The sequence below is a fragment of the Montipora foliosa genome, chromosome 7 (assembly GCF_036669935.1).
Source record: "Montipora foliosa isolate CH-2021 chromosome 7, ASM3666993v2, whole genome shotgun sequence".
Taxonomy (NCBI): Eukaryota; Metazoa; Cnidaria; class Anthozoa; order Scleractinia; family Acroporidae; genus Montipora; species Montipora foliosa.
Window position 1 is genome coordinate 38183473 of NC_090875.1, and position 17500 is coordinate 38200972.

General features: G+C 39.3%; 1 protein-coding gene across 6 annotated transcripts in view; it reads right to left on the minus strand.

The window, feature by feature from the left end:
* LOC138009470 (uncharacterized) overlaps window positions 1–17500 on the minus strand; it is a 210653-nt gene that overhangs the window by 107127 nt on the left and 86026 nt on the right. For all 6 annotated transcript variants that reach the window (XR_011124400.1, XR_011124399.1, XR_011124401.1 and 3 more), the window contains one exon: window positions 2602–2628. Coding sequence is in view for 1 of the 6 variants with exons in the window: in XM_068856497.1 (XP_068712598.1) it covers window positions 2602–2628 (27 nt within the window). In the remaining 5 variants the exon portion in view is untranslated. The remainder of the gene's footprint in view (window positions 1–2601; window positions 2629–17500) is intronic.

Sequence of the window (17500 nt, forward strand, 5' to 3'; positions counted from 1 at the left end):
GACTGCCTTCGTTCCAAACTCGACCGACAATGGGAAAAATCTAAAGCGAAGTGTTTCTCAAACCAGAGAACAACACAGTTTGAAAGCTCTGACAACTTTCAATAATATATCTAAGTCGATTCATAATGATACTTACCATGAAAAACAACAGAAAAATCCAGAGGAAAATCCGTCACTACGCAAATCCGCCACAACTCAAAGAAACGAATATTATGGTTTTTTTTTTCTGCCATGTGATTAGCCGAGCATTCGTTCGGTGGCGCTCGGTGTCCGACGGCAATCCGAAGACTGTAACTCGACGGCCCGAAGAAATGCCGAGTGTACCGCAGAACCCAATCCGCAAGGCATAGCATTTATAATCGGGCGAACTCAGGCATGCAATCTCGAGATTCATTGCGCGATAGCCCCGAGATGCATTGCAAGATTAGTGTTGCTCTCGCTCGCTGCGCTCGCTTGAGCAATGAAAAAAATATCTCTTAAAAGTTCCGATCATAACCCGCTTTAATTTAGCCTTCCTTGACACCACCGACAACCGAATAAGGGTCACCACAATTAGCAGAGGTGACGGGCTCTCTCCCTGGAACATTCCTCTCCTACACTTACTGAGCCAAGGGTACTTCCTCCTGATGTCAATTCCACCAGCCATTGATTCATACTTTTTCCAACAACGACAGCATATTTTCAGCAGCGCCAAATATTCGTAAACATTTGATGATCCACAAAGGTGGGATCATAGCATTTGCCTTTTTGTTGTCCACCCAAGTCATCTCAGGACCTGTTTTTCTCCTTTTGCAGTTTCATTCAACCCAATTCTTTTCATCAGGCAATAAATCCTGTTCCTCCAGGTGTTCATAAAGTTCATCTCCAAGCGGCAGGCAAGCTATAGGCCTAAAATTTGTTGCTGCATTTCCTTTCTCTCTATCTTCAATGACTAGTTCTGTCCGATCTTTAGTAAGACACTGTAGTGTTGGATTAGTAGTGAGCCAGTCCTGATGTGCACGGCAGTTCTCTCCATTCACGACGTAAGATTCTTCAGCAAAAAACCTTGAAATCCATCTGGCCCAAGGGCTTTCCAGTTGACTATTTTTCTTTAGTTGTTTGGTCCGCCGGCTATTTTTAATTGCAATACTATTCCGTTTCGGCACTCCCGCAAACATCGTTCTTTGTTTCTCTTAGCCATTCAACATTGGTGTTTTGAGTCATGTGGTGATTACTTCAACTATAAATGTCGATAATACGATGCTTGAGTTCGTAGACCAACCTAGCTTTGTTGGATCTATCGGTTCAGACTTCAGATAAATTGAGGATTTTTTTTTCCAACCGCGGTCCCCACAGTGCTTGCGTTTGGAGACAAAAATGGCTCCCAAACAGAGTTGTCCTACACTTATTTCACTAAAATCACTTTAGTTGTATGCGGCCATTAATTTAAAGAGAGTGATACTTTCCCTTCGAAGTCAACGCAAATAAGACTTGGAACTCCACGAAGGGTGAAAGGGTATCGAAAGCCAGCCCTGCAAGATTCAAAACACCAGCCGTAGACAGTCTCCTACCCGGACGGACTCATTTCACATCAAAACACAGCTGTTATGTCCAACAGTGACAAAGCTACTTTGAAAGAAACTTTGAGCAGCACTTGCTATAATATAGGAAAGAAAATCACCTATTCAGATAACGGTATAATCATGCAAATCCATTTTGCTGCCTCCTTGGGTAGTAACCACTGTACTGTATGTAACCAACAGTTCTTTCTGTGCTGTGTTGTTCTTCATGGCTAGCTTGTCTAGAGTTAACATTTAAAAGTCATCAGCTAAGGAACCTCTTCAATGTTTTCAATTGCTGTCCTTCATTATCAACTCATTTGACGCTAACTATTTACCATGATTTACTTCCCCCGTCCTTCAAGGAACAAAGGTTTTTCTATTAAAAAATACCCTTAATTTATAACATTCAAACAATAGTAGATCTTTTTGTATTAAAAAAAAATTCCCTACCAGCAGGAGAGCAATGTGTGTTTCGAGACAATGCTCTCTTGTCTATGGTTATATTATTTATCAAGGCAGTTGACACCTTTTTGGTTTACTCAATTCCCACCCAAAAGTAAACGACTTTAGAAACAAGGCCCTTTGATCACCAACAATCCACTCCGACATTTCGTCGTTTCTAAAAATCAAACTTAAGCCCACAGCCCAACTCAATCGCCATCATATTGACTCAAAAAGTTATAAAATTATTTTACAAGAAAAAGAACATACAAATGACCACCGATTTTCCGGCACAGTTGCACACGAGTCATCCAAAATTATGTAGAAAAGACACTTTTTGAGCCCGCACTTTAACCTTCTTTTCAATTTTGGGGCATGCTTATGCATGTACCTTACTATGCATATATAGGGGGGTATCGTGACCAACCCAAAAAATAAAGGTGTCGATAAGCTCTTTAAAAATTAAGGCGTAACGTTTATTAAGCGATAATTTGGAAGAAATTAAATAGACGTACCATTCTTAGAGAGTCCTTAAACTGTATTTTAACAGAATATTGTACCCTTTTCGGTTTTATGTCATTTGCACATTCTTATAGAAGCTGCATTACAAAGATCTTACCTTCCCGCAGCCGTTGCCGCTCTTTCTCTAAAAGAAGAAAAGAAAAATGAAAATAGACAATGAAAAGGCAGAGTTCACAGTGTTCAACACAATTTCTTAATAACTTAATAACAACAGCTAAGGAACCTCTTCAATATGTTCAATTTCTGACTTTCAGTATCAACTCATTTAGCATTAAAGTCTGCTACGAGCCTAGAACGCCCATTAGGCCGGCGCTTATCTCCGGTTTATGTAGCATGAAGCGACCGGGAGTATTTCTACTCCCCTCTGGATGGGATGACAGACCATTGCAGAGTTACCATCCAGCATTAAATTCGCCGGTACCCATTTATGCACCTGGGTGCCTGGGTGGAGAAAAACACCGTTATAGAATAGCGTCTTGCCCAAGAACACGACACAATGTCCTTGGCCAGAACTCGAACCCAGACCACTTGATCCGGAGCCGAGCGCATCAACTCATTCGACACCAGCTGTTTATCATTTACTTCCCCCGTTCTTGAAGAAACACGGGTTTCTATTAACACATACCCTTCATTTATAAGATTCAAACGATGGTAGATCTTTTTGCATAAAGAACTTCCTACCCAAAAGGGGCACTACAGTAACACTCCTTTATGATAAATTTTGCATGGTAAGACTCTTTCTGTGGACAATTCTCTGAAAACTAAGAGCGGTGTTTAGTTTAGCTCGATTCGCAGTATTCTCTTTTCCCTACTTGTTAATTTTTATTTTAAACCTTGGCAAACCACTTTGTTTACTCGGATTAACAAAAAACTGCATTTTCCGTTATTTCATAGTCATAAAATTCCAGCAAAATCCGAGACCATTTTTTTGGATGCTGAAATTGTGAAGTCTAATGAATGGTAGAAAAGCGCAGGGAAATACAAAAGTTTGGAACGTGGTCACGTTTAGAAGGAATATTGACCATTAGTTATTCACATCTCAGACCAAACGACGTGGTATGTGTTACTCGTTCAAGAATTCCACTTTAGTGTAATTCTGTGGATTATAAAAACTAAGTACAGGTTTTGCGACGATGCAATCTTATCCGGCGAGCGATCTACCTACTAAGCAGTTGTGCTTATGTCTTCGTGTTTGCTTCTTCTTCTCGAAAACAAAAACTGTCATCATTTTTTGTTTGTGTATTTCTCTTCTTATCGGTGATAAGCTTTATCATACTAATACCATGACAAACTAGTTGCCTGCAGCTGAAAGATCTACAGCAAAGTGCAATCTGCATGTACTGCGCCTTGTTTTCGACAGAGTGCAGGGTTTCTAATAAGAGCATAAGAGGCAGCGGATGGCTAGTAAACTCGCCAGCTATTTTTCCCCGAAAATAAACCCCAAATTTTACAAATAACATGAGATACATTCACACAGAACACGAGCCTTGGGTCAACAAAGTTGGGTTGAGCAAACAAAAGAAACGCCTGAATTCTAAATACTTTCGGCGGTGATTTCTGTTTCACTGTCCATGTTAAAGTTGTTGATCGAGGATCGAGCACAGACGCTTTTGAGGCAGCGGTCCAGCAGTCCAGTACTTGGTGTAAGCTCCGTGATTTGAAGTGTAGCCAGACGAGATTCACTAAAGGTCTTAGCGGTCACGACAGAAGAAATACTTTACACTCAACTATATAGAATACAAAGGAAACTTAAAGGGGCTATTTCACGCTATTTTAGCCGCTCTTCAAAACCCAAAATATATCCAAAAAATAGCCGTTATTAATGTTCTTTCTCAACATTTAGCGTTCAGTTCAAATACCCTAATTCGTGCTCCAAAGTGCTCTAAAGTGCTCCAAAGTGTTTCATGAAGAGTTATGAATCCGCCAGTATGCAATGACATACTGGCGCCACTGCGAGATCAACGCTATTTAAAACCCCGTATTGGCGCCCAATCTCGCTCAATTTGCATGTAGCTCGGCCCTGGAGCCCAAGATATTTTCCGAAATACTATCCGTGGCTGGCCATCCATTTCGGTACCTTCCCATGTATCATTTGGAGTGTCTAGGTGGAGTGTAGACTGAGCCACATCGCTACGAATTGGGATGAGTATTTCTTGAATACTCCCTACAGTCACTGTAAGCAAAAATATCAAGCTACTAATCACTTTCAGTAGGCAACCAACCATTTAATACCCAGTTCTTGATACAGAATCCCCACATCAAAATGGATTAAGCCTCGTTGATTGAGACAATGAATAACCCGAGAACGGAATTAGCAGCGGTGACGGGCTGTCTCCCTGGAACATTCCTCTCCTACACTTACTGAGCCAAGGGTACTTCCTCCTGATGTCAATTCCACCAGCCATTGATTCATACTTTTTCCAACAACGACAGCATATTTTCAGCAGCGCCAAATATTCGTAAACATTTGATGATCCACAAAGGTGGGATCATAGCACTTGTCTTTTTGTTGTCCACCCAAGTCATCTCAGGAACTTGGTTTTTCTCCTTTTACAGTTTCATTCACACCCATTCTTTTCATCAGGCAATAAATTCTGTTCCTCCAGGTGTTCATAAAGTTAATCTCCAAGCGGCAGGCAAGTTATGGGCCTAAAATTTGTTGCTGTATTCCTTTTCTCTCTATCTTTAATGACTAGTACTGTCCGATCTTTAGTAAGCCACTGTAGCATTTGATTAGTAGTGAGCCAGTCCTGAAGTGCACGGCAGTTTTCTCCATTCACGAAATAAGATTCTTCAGCAAAAAACCTTGAAATCCATCTGGCCCAGGGGCTTTCCAGTTAACTATTTTTCTTTAGTTGTTTGGTCACCCAGCTATTTTTAATCGCAATACTGTTCCGTTTCGGCACTCCCGCAACATCGGTCTTTGTTTCTCTTAGCCATTCAACTTTGGTGTTCTTAGTCATGTGGTTATTACCTGAACTATAAATGTCGGTAATACGATGCTTGAGTTCGTAGACCAACCTGGCTTTGTTCGGTTCAGTCTTCAGATAAATTGTGGATTTTTTTTTCCAACCGCGGTCCCCACAGTGCTTACATTTGGTGACAAAAATGGCTCCCAAACAGACTTGTCTTACACTTATTTCACTAAAATCATTTTAGTTGTATGCGGCTATTAATTTAAAGTGAGTGATACTTTCCCTTCGAAGTCAAAGCAAATGAGACTTGTAACTCTACGAAGGGTGAAAGGGTATTGAAAGTCAGCCTTGCAAGATTCAAAACACCATCCGTAGACAGTCCCCTACCCGGACGGACTCAGTTCACATAAAAAAACAGCTGTTTTGTCCAACACAAAGCTACTTTAAAAGAACCTTTGAGCAGCACTTGCTATAACATAGGAAAATCACCTATTCAGATAACGGTATAATCATGGAAAGGAATTTTGCTCCCTCCTTTGGTAGTAACCACTGTACTGTATGTAACCAAAAGTTCTTTCTGTGCTGTGTTGTTCTTCATGGCTAGCTTGTGTACGGTTAACATTTAAAAGACATCAGCTCAGGAACCTCTTCAAGGTGTTCAATTGCTGACCTTCATTATCAACTCATTTGACGCTAACTATTTACCATGATTTACTTACCCAGTCCTTCAAGGAACACAGGTTTTTCTATTAAAACATACCCTTAATTTACAACATTCAAACGATAGTATATCTTTTTGTATAAAAGAAAAAAAAATTCCCTACCCAGAAGTAGAACTACGAACTACTGTTTGTTTCTTTCATTTTTCCGAGTTCATTAAACTTCACAATTTCAGCATTCTAAAAAAAAAATCCTCTTAGATTTTCCTGGGACTTGGTCAAAAAACAAAAAGCCTTTTATCCGCGTAAGCAAGTGTAAGTCAAAGTTTAAGATTGAAAGTAACAAGAGGTGTAGACTGATTCTCCCGAATCGAGCCAGTCTACGTTTTTGAAAGAATTTTCCACTGAAATACGTTTAGTCTTTCAAATTTCAGACCTCACGGCCAAGTATGTGTTACTCGTTCAAGATCCCAGTTTATGACCCTGTAATTCTGCGGATTATAAAAACTAACGATGGACTCTAGCCAGGTAATAAATATAGTTAAGCGGTTGCGATTATGTCTTTGCCTTTTGCATTTATCGAAAGCAAAAACCGACATAAAGTTTTTGTTTGTGTATTTGTCTTCTTATCGCAGATAAGCTTGGTCATGCCATTACCAATTCGTGGCTTGTAATTAACAGATCTTCAGCACGGTGCAGTCTGCATGAACTGCGTCCTAGCATGACTTCCATATCTTGAGAGTGACAACATCAACCACTGACAAAATGGTAAGTGCTAAGAAGGTTTTAACAAATTTGTTGTTTTTCTTTTGGGTCTTTTTTTAGTTATTTTCTTATTTTAATTGCAATGCCAAGTGTCTTTGTAATGTCAAGTGTCCTTATAGACATTTGTTTAAAATGTCGGCAAAACACCTGACGTCAATTAATCTTTTTTTAATGTTGTGGAACTTTTAGCTTATTAATATCTTTTTAATGTGAAGCACCATGGACAAATAGTAGATTGAGCGCTATATTATTATTATTATTATTATTATTATTATCATTATCATTATCATTATCATTATCATTATCATTATCATTATCAATATCATTATCATTATCATTATCATTATTATTATTATTATTATTATTATTATTATTATAAAACCATCATAGGTGTCGGATTCCCAGTAACAGGCATCACCAATAGCATCTATGCAAATGTAAAACAAAGGCTCAGTAATGACCCACAAGCAAAACCTTATGTCTTCATTTATTGCGAGCCACTGCTGTGATACCCTACTGGAGCCCAGTCTCCGAATTAGAATCATACGCTTGCTAAACTGTTCGGAAGCTACATCATTGTAATGCTGATATTAAAATGTTCACTTACTGTGTTTTTCGTTAATTCGTGGGATTATAGCAAATGGTCACGTAATCATAAATTGATCCCAAGAGAGTAAGAGCTGTTTTTTTTTTCTAAATCACTTTTGAACAATTCAACTTCTATGCAAGTAATGACATGGTGCAGCAACTTCAAAGATCTGAAACATCATCCGCCTTACACCATTTCCCATACTGACATCCCTTTTTTCCATGATCTCTTGCTACCTTCAACAAATCAACACTATTGTCTCTCACTAAGTGGTCCATACAGATGCGAACATAACTAAACTTGTAGTTTTACGCTTGTGCCTTGGACTAGAGGCGTCATGTTAAGCGTGTCTACATAGCTGCACAGCACACTATCATGGCTTTATTATCCCTTATGGCTTTATTTATACCTTATTGACAGGAAGACTATACTTGTCACACCAATTTCGCTTTATATGGGGTAGCATGAAAAATATTAATATCAACATATGTGATTCGTAAAATTACAATGAGCGCTGGCGATATAATATTTCCACCGTTCCTGTCGACCTCTTTTCTAAAAATTGTATTAAAGACTTAACCGGCCCTCATATGTCATTTTACTTACGTCGTTTTACCCGTGTCATTGCAAAGTGTTATTAACAGTAGAGGCAGGGTCGTTTTTACAGTTGCGTTACCTAGTTCACAATATTATTCATTCCCTTTTTGCTCACGCTTATGCTAGATTCGTATGTTTCAGCCGAACGGCTTGCAATAAATCGAAGCACTGGGTAACTTGTTGACAAGAGCACGTTTCCTCCGATTTTCTCGAAAAAAGATTATTGAGCAAGAGAGCAATGTGCGTTTCGAGACAATGCTCTCTTTCCTATGGTTATATTATTTATCAAGGTAGTTGATACCTTTTTGGTTTACTCAATTCCCACCCAAAAGTAAACGACTTTAGAAACAAGGCCCTTTGATCACCAACAATCCACTCCGTCATTTCGTCGTTTCTAAAAATCAAACTTAAGCCCACGGCCCAACTCAATCGCCATCATATTGACTCAAAAAGTTATAAAATTATTTTACAAGAAAAAGAACATACAAATGAACACCGATTTTCCAGCACTTTTGCTCACGAGTCATCCAAAATTATGTAGAAAAGACACTTATTAAGTCCGCACTTCGACCTTCTTTTGAGTTTTGGGACATGCTTATACATGTACTTTACTATGCATATATAGGGTATCGTGACCAACCCAAAAAATAAAGGTGACAATAACCTCTTTAAAAATTAGGACGTAAGTTTTATTAAGCGATGATTTGGAAGAAATTAAATAGACGTACCATTCTTAGCGAGTCCTTTAACTGTATTTTAACAAGATATTATACCCTTTTTGGTTTTATGTCATTTGCATATTCTAATAAAAGCTTCATTACAAAGGCCAAAGAAAAATGAAAATAGACAATGAAAAGGCGGAGTTCACAGCTTTCAACACAATTTCTTAATAACTTAATAACAACAGCTAAGGAACCTTTTCAATATGTTCAATTTCTGACTTTCAGTATCAACTCATTTAGCATTAAAGTCTGCTACGACCCTAGAAAGCCCACCAAGCCGGCGCTTATCTCCGGTTTATGTAGCACGAAGCGACTGGGAGTATTTCTACTCCACTCTGGATGGGATGCCAGTCCATTGCAGGGTTACCCTCGAGCATTAAATTCGCCGGTACCCATTTATGCACCAGGGTGCCTGGGTGGAGAAAGGCACCGTTATAGTATAGTGTCTTGCCCAAGAACACAACACAATGTCCTCAGCCAGAACCCGCACCCACACCACTCGATCTGGCGCCGAGTGCATCAACTCATTTGACGCCAACGGTTTATCATTTACTTCCCCCGTTCTTTAAGGAACACGGGTTTCCATTAACACAAACACTTCATTTATAAGATTCAAACGATGGTAGATCTTTTTGCATAAAGAATTTCCTAGCCAAAAGAAGCACTACGTCAATACTCCTTTATAATAAAGTTAGCGTGGTAACCCTCTTTTAGTAGACAATTCTTTGAAAACTAAGAGCGGTGTTTAGTTTGGCTCGATTCGCAGTATTCTGTTTTCCTTACTTGTTAATTTCCATTTTAAACCTTCGCAAACCATTTCGTTTACTCGGATTAAAAAAAAACTGCATTTTCTTTTTTTTCATAGTCATAAATTTCCAAAAAATCCGAGACAATTTTTTTGAATACTGAAATTGTGAAGTCTAGTGAATGGAAGAAAGCGCAGGGAAATGCAAAAGTTTGGAACGTGGTCACGTTAAGAAGGAATATTGACCAATAGTCATTCACATTTCAGACCTAACGGCGTGGTATGTGTTACTCGTTCAAGAATTCCACTTTAGTGTAATTCTGCGGATTATAAAAACTAAATACATGTTTTGCGACGATGCAATCTTATCCGGCGAGCTATCTACCTACGAAGCAGTTGTGCTTATGTCTTCGCATTTGCCTCTTTTCTCGGAAACAAAAACTGATATCATTTTTTGTTTGTGTATTTCTCTGATCTTCTAATCCGCGATAAGCTTTATCATGCTAATACCATGACAAACTAATTGCCTGCAGCTGGGAGATCTATAGCAAAGTGCAGTTTGCATGTACTGCGCCTTGTTTCGAGAGTAACAGAATGCAGAGTTTCAATAAGAGCATAAGAGACGGCGGATGGCTAAATTCGTCAGCTATTTTTCCTCGAAAATTACCCCAAACTTTACAAATAACATGAGATACATTTCACAGAACACAAGTCTTTGGTCAACAAAGTTGGGTTGAGCAAACAAAAGAAACGCCTCAATTCTAAATAATTTTGGCGGCGATTTCTGTTTCGCTGTCCATGTCAAAGGTGTTGATCAAGGTTAGAGCACACGCGCTTTTGAGCCAGCGGACCAGTAGTCCAGTACTTGGTGTAAGCTCCCTGATTTGAAATGTTGCAAGACGACATTCGCAAAAGGTCTTAGCGGTCACGACAGAAGAAATACTTTACACTCAGCTATATAGAATACGTACAACGGAACCTTAACGGGGCTATTTCACGCCATTTTAGCTGCTTTCAAAACCCAAGATATGTCCAAAAAATAGCCGTTATTAATGTACTTTCTCAAAATTTAGCGTTCAGTTCAAATACCCTAATTCGTGCTACAAAGTGCTCTATGCAATGACTTATTGGTGCCACTGCGAGCTCAACTCTATTTATAAACCCCGTATTGGCGCCTAATCTTGCTCGATTTGCATGTAGCTGGGCCCTGGTGCCCAAGGTATTTTCCGGAATACTATCCATGGTTGGCCATCCAAGTCGGTACCTTCCCATGTATCATTTGGAGTGTCTAGGTGGAGTGCAGACTGAGCTACAGCGCTACGAATTGGGATGAGTGTTTCTTGAATACTCTCTACAATCACTGTAAGCAAAAAAATTCAAGCCAATTATCACTTTCAGTAGGCAACCAACCATTTAATACCCAGTTCTTGATACAGTTTCCCCACATACAAAACAGATTAAGCTTCGTCGCTTCCGACAAGTGAGAAGATTGATTCTATCACCCCACAGAATTAAGGTGCATTTTCCACTGACATGTTTCTAGAAAAACTAATTAAACAAAAAGTTGCAAAATTTCCAGTTACAAAGAAAAAAACAGTCAAGGAAGCGTTTTTTAGACATATCCAATGCACTTGGTTTTTTTCTACCATTTTAGCTAAAACCATGGGTCCTTGGGAGAGGTTTACTCTGGGTATTGCTAACCATGGCTAAGGTAACTTAACCTTAGTTTGTAAAGAAGCTATTTACACACAAACTACTAACTAAGTTAACAAGAGCACCTCAGTTTTTTTGCATGTGCACGTTAAAAGCAGGAAATTAAGCTTTTTGCTAAGCCAAGGTAAATGTCACTTGAAACTTTGAGATTTACCAAAAATCAAGCAAAGTTCTATAACTTTTGATCGTTTCTTCCACAATCATTCTTGGAACAAAAAGCGTAGAGACCGGCGTGAACCTTGCTATCTTCCAAGCAGAGAATTGATATTATTAAGCTCACAGGTCTACTGAAAGACATTAATCAAATATGAAACTATAGCATTACTCGCCAGGTTAAAGAGCTTCGAAGGAATGTACTCAGAGCTAGTTAACCTGTTGGTTTTAGGGGTATTGCTTTTCTTGCCCACTGATTGCTGGGAGATCGAGAAATCTGCAAGAGACCGAGGGTGAGTGTGCATGTTTGTAGAATGTGTGATGGATTGTTGACTATATATGGTAGTGCCGATGCTAGCTTTTCTTCAGTTATGGCAAAATATGAATTTATCAGACTGGCTTTCCCCTCATGAGTCAGTATTAAATTACCATAGTCTCTTTTGAGAGAAACGATGCTCTTGTGATGCGCTGTTGGATTTAAGTGACTTCGAAATTACACTAGTTTTGCTCGACTTCTGTGAACAGTTTGGAGAAGTATGCGGCTTTGGCTTGCTTTGGAACCGACATAACCTCATTTCTAGCTTGCTTGTAAGTTTAGGCATTAAAATCAAACTGCCACCTTGAATAAACTGTACCTGCGATTTCAATTGAAAGGTGTTGGTGATCCTAGGCCGACATAAACTTCTATTACTGACTTCTTTCGATGGAACGTGATCATTGCATGTAATGTTAACTAAGTGCTGCCAAGCCCTTAACAAATCGTCTTTGTCATCGAAGACTACACCGATGTGAAAAGGCATCGTTTCGACATCGGATCGAACTTTGTCCACACCCAGTCTCTTACAGTCTTTTATTTCTAAGGTTCTTCGGTGGAAGTCTTTTGAGCTTCAAGCGTAATGTTACAAACACTAAGCTATGATTGGAGATGCATAGAAGAAATACGCCCGTGGAATTAACAAGGTGTTTTGTTATGGTCACCAGAAGATCTGACAAAGAATGCGATGATAATGTTATTCTTGAGGCCTTTCGTACGATGTTTCACACCTTGGATACCTCTCCCCTTTCCATAACCAGGGCGGCGCACTTACTGATTCCAAACTCCACCCCTATGTCTTGGCTTAATACTCGAACAATCTTGATAAAAGTGATTACTTATTTGTCATCCTTTCCACGGAGGCTTAACCTATAAACTAGTCGTTCTCAATGAGAAGGGGAATGCTCGAGTAGGAGGAGACCTGATCAATCCCGGCAGCCCCAAAGAAGGGAGATTTTGTAAAGCCAAACGCCTTGTAGTAGTTGATGGTGATGGTAGCCATTGACATAACATGCGACTGCCGTCGTTCCAAACTCGACCGACAATACGAAGAATCTGAAGCAACTTGTTTCTCAAACCAGAGAACAACACAGTTTGAAAGCTCTGGCAACTTTTAATAATATATCTAAGTCGATTCATAATGATACTTACCGTGGAAACAACAGGAAAATCCAGAGGACAATCCGCCACAACTCAAAGAAACGAATATTATGGTTTATTCTGCCATGTGATTAGCAGATTCGTTCGGTGGCGCTCGGTGTCTGACGGCAATCTGAAGACTGTAACTCGACGGCCCGAAGAAATGCCGAGTGTACCTCAGAACCCAATCCTCAAGGCATAGCATTTATAGTCGGGCGAACTCAGGCATGCAATCTCGAGATTCATTGCGCGATAGCCCTGAGATGCATTGCAAAATTAGTGTTGCTATCGCTTGCTGCTCTCGCTCGACCAATGAATAACCCGATTTAATTTAGCCTTCCTTAACACCACCGAGAACGGAATAAGGGTCAACACAATTAGCAGCGGTGACGGGCTCTCTCCCTGGAACATTCCTCTCCTACACTTACTGAGCCAAGTGTATTTCCTCCTGATGTCAATTCCACCAGCCATTGATTCATACTTTTTCCAACAACGACAGCATATTTTCAGCAGCGCCAAATATTCGTAAGGATTTGATGATCCACAAAGGTGGGATCATAGCATTTGTCTTTTTGTTGTCCACCCAAGTCATCTCAGGACCTGGTTTTTCTCCTTTTGCATTTTCCTTCACACCCATTCTTTTCATCAGGCAATAAATTCTGTTCCTCCAGGTGTTCATAAAGTTCATCTCCAAGCGGCAGACAAGTTATGGGCCTAAAATTTGTTGCTGTATTAATTTTCTCTCTATCTTTAATGACTAGTACTGTCCGATCTTTAGTAAGCCACTGTAGCATTTGCTTTGTAGTGAGCCAGTCCTTAAGTGCACGGCAGTTCTCTCCATTCACGAAATAAGATTCTTCAGCAAAAAACCTTAAAATCCATCTGGCCCAGGGGCATTCCAGTTAAATATTTTTCTTTAGTTGTTTGGTCAGCCGGCTATTTTTAATCGGAATACTGTTCCGTTTCGCCACTCCCGCAAACATCGTTCTTTGTTTCTCTTAGCCATTCAACTTTGGTGTTCTGAGTCATGTGGTTATTACCTCAACTATAAATGTAGGTAATACGATGCTTGAGTTCGTAGACCAACCTAGCTTGGTTAGATGTACCGGTTCAGTCTTCAGATAAATTGAGGAGTTTTTTTTCCAACCGCGGTCCCCACATTGCTTGCATTTGGAATGGCTGCCAAACAGACTTGTCTCAAACTTATTTCACTAAAGTCATTTTAGTTGTATGCGGCCATTAATTTAAGTGAGTGATACTTTCCCTTCCAAGTCAACGCGAATGAGGCTTGGAACCCCACGAAGGGTCAAAGGGCATCGAAAGCCAGCCCTGCAAGATTTAAAACACCAGCCGTAGACAGTCCCCTACCCGGACGAACTCAGTTCACATCAAAACACAGCTGTTATGTCCAACACAAAGCTACTTTGAAAGAACCTTTGAGCAGCACTTGCTATAATATGAGAAAGAAAATCACCTATACAGATAACGGTATGATCATGCAAAGCCATTTTGCTCCCTCCTTGGGTAGTAACCACTGTACTGTATGTAATCAAAAGTTCTTTCTGTGCTGTGTTGTTCTTCATGGCTAGCTTGTCTAGGGTTAACATTTAAAAGACATCAGCTCAGGAACCTCTTTAATGTGTTCAATTGCTGAACTTCATTATCAACTTATTTGACGCTAACTATTTACCATGATTTACTTCCCCCGTCCTTCAAGGAACACAGGTTTTTTTATTAAAATATACCCTTAATTTATAATATTCAAACCATAGTAAATCTTTTTGTATAAAAGAAAAAGTTCCCTACCCAAAAGTAGAATTACGAACTATTGTTTGCGAAGGTTTTCTAACATTGCGCTCCGAGAATAACTTTTAATGGTCAATTTTGCTTTTTAACGTACCAAACTTTTCCAGTATCCTGCACTTTTCTTTCATTTTTCCGAGTTAATTAGCTTCAAAATTTCATCATTCTAAAAAAAAAATCCTCTTAGATTTTCCTGGGACTTGGTCAAAAAGGAAAAAGCCTTTTATCCGCGTAAGCAAGTGTAGGTCAAAGTTTAAGATGGAAAGTTTATGTCTTCGCCTTTTGCATTTATCGAAAGCAAAAACCGACATAAAGTTTTGGTTTGTGTATTTGTCTTTTTATAGAACATAACCTTGGTCATGCCATGACCAATTTGTGGCTTGTAATTAACAGATCTGCAGCACGGTGCAGTCTGCATGAACTGCGTCCTAATATGACTTCCTTATCTTGAGAGTGACAACATCAATCACTGACAAAATGGTAAGTGCTAAGAAGGTTTTAACACATTTTGTTGTTCTTCTTTTTGCTCTTTTTTAGTTATTTTCTTATTTTAATTGTAATGCCAAGTCTCTTTGTAATGTCAAGTGTCCTTATAGACATTTGTTTAAAATCTGGGCAAAACACCTGACGTGAATTAATCTATCACTTGTCTCCGCAAGGAGAGATATCTGGTCAGACGCTCCCTTGCTTGTCGACTTAATTATAACGCAATTATTGACGAATCAGGAGGATTACAAGCTTGCTCCTTGATCATTCACAACCTTTCCCGGTCTGCTTTCCAACATGACATTCCTTGACTGGTTAAAATTGTGTGTAACACTTTCTCCGGCAAAAAAAAAAAAAAGAATTTATCAGGCCCAGAGGAAATAAATGGATTTATGCTGGGTGTGACAGGCTCAGTTATATATTTCCCATGATGCAGTTGGGGCATTCCTGTCATCCGGAAATTTCTGTAGATCTTATCCAATGCAGAAACTAGGCGTAGGGCCTCTTTCACTAACTAATTCAAGACAGTTAAGATTATTTTCCCTCCTCCAGCGATGTATCCAGAGTGCGTCATTGCGTCCTGGAACGCACTCGTTTTCCTTTTGGACGCATAGAATATGGAACAAAGGGTCCAATTGGACGCAGAAAAAAAATCGAATGTTTATGCAAATTACCAATGCCAAGAAAAACATGCGAACGGCGTATTTCACAAGGAAATTGAACATTCCCATTTCTCACAACGGAGAAATGATTGAGTTCCTTAAATTTCAAGGTTAGCTGCTATTTTCGGATTTTCGTAGTCCAATAATTTCATTTTGTCAACCATTATATCCAGCTTCAGAAGTCGTGTTTTGAATTCGCACGTGTTGCGTGACATGATCTGAGCTGTTTTTTACGTGAGGCAATTGGCGACACTTTCGATCTGCCGCCAGTGATAATAAAACATTTCGGTCCAAGTTCAGTTTGTTGCATGCTTTCCAAGTAAATTTCAAGCATTAGTTCGCTTATCGTGAGCGAAATAACAGAGAATCCAAAGGCAAAGTATGTTAAATTTTTGTTTTGTGCGACCCTGTTGATAAAAAAATTAATTCCGGGCGCGCACGTGTCATCGTCGTCTCGGTTCTTGTTTTGCACGTAACTTGTCTGTTTTGCAAATTATGCAACTTTTTTTCGGAGTTAGTGTTATAATTAACGTGTTGAACATGAAACTTGAATGTATTCAATCGCATTTGTTTACTCTTTTGTTCCTAAATTACGCCTCAAGTGTAGTTAAAATAAATGATGCTCTTTTACGGAAAATTGAGATTCAGTTCTGTTTTTTTTTTCTGTGGAGATCTAGATCATTTATTAACTGGAGGCAACAGCTCCTACAGCATACGGATTTCAGTGTGATCGATGGAGCTTTTACAGCCCATACATTTTTATCGATGAATCAACAGGCACAACAGTTTCAAAGAAATTGATCATTTTAAGTACATATTCGTTGGGAGGGATAAGACTTTATTTTTGTGCAATTAGAAATCTGAAAGGGTACTGCAACAGCAATTAAGAGGCAATAGATCGCATATTAATTCTTGAATATTAATTAGCTGGACCCCCAAAATTTTGCAATGGACCCCCAAATTTGAAAACCTGGATACATCGCTGCATCCTCCCTCCCTATTCTTAGTTTCTTGTGGATGGAGGGTGTGTCCTCACCTTTGCTGGGATCATATCTTGTATATTTGTGTATTTCTTAGGTTGCCATGCTGATTTTAAGTGAACGGTCTAGCCCAACAGGACTTGGCCAAAATATCCCAAACATATGTGGTACTATTTTGTGTCCCAGCAAACAGAGCTCGCACAAAAGCAACGCCTTGCCAACAATATCAATCTCATAAATGAAGCATGAAGCATAAAAATCCTGCATTGACTGTAGACTTTATGAATCATGCGATATGTGCTGACAGTGCACGGAGATACTCTCAAGGACCCTGTGACTTATAAAGGTTGACGAGTTCTGTTAATTTGGGACCCCAATTTACGATTTTGACTAAATTACATGCAAGTAGGAGCAGATCAGTTTTTTTTTTCTTAATGATGTTATGTTTATACTATCTTTGACTCCAACTGTGTCGTTGTGAAACAAGAGCAAGAGAAATTCAACATAAAGGAGATGGATAGGGACTATTCATAACCAAAAAAAATGTCGTGTAAACGATAATTCCTTGAACAATTCAAGATGCTCACGAACACAGGAGTAAGGGCCAAATGACTCTTTCTTGGGGACTCTTCATTTGGATAATGCATACAACAAAGTACTAGCCATCGTTTGTAATTTTTTGTATTGTGGTAGGATACAACCTCGTTCCCAGGGTCTCTCTTCTCTGCCTCCATTGTCGTTAAGAAAAAGACCC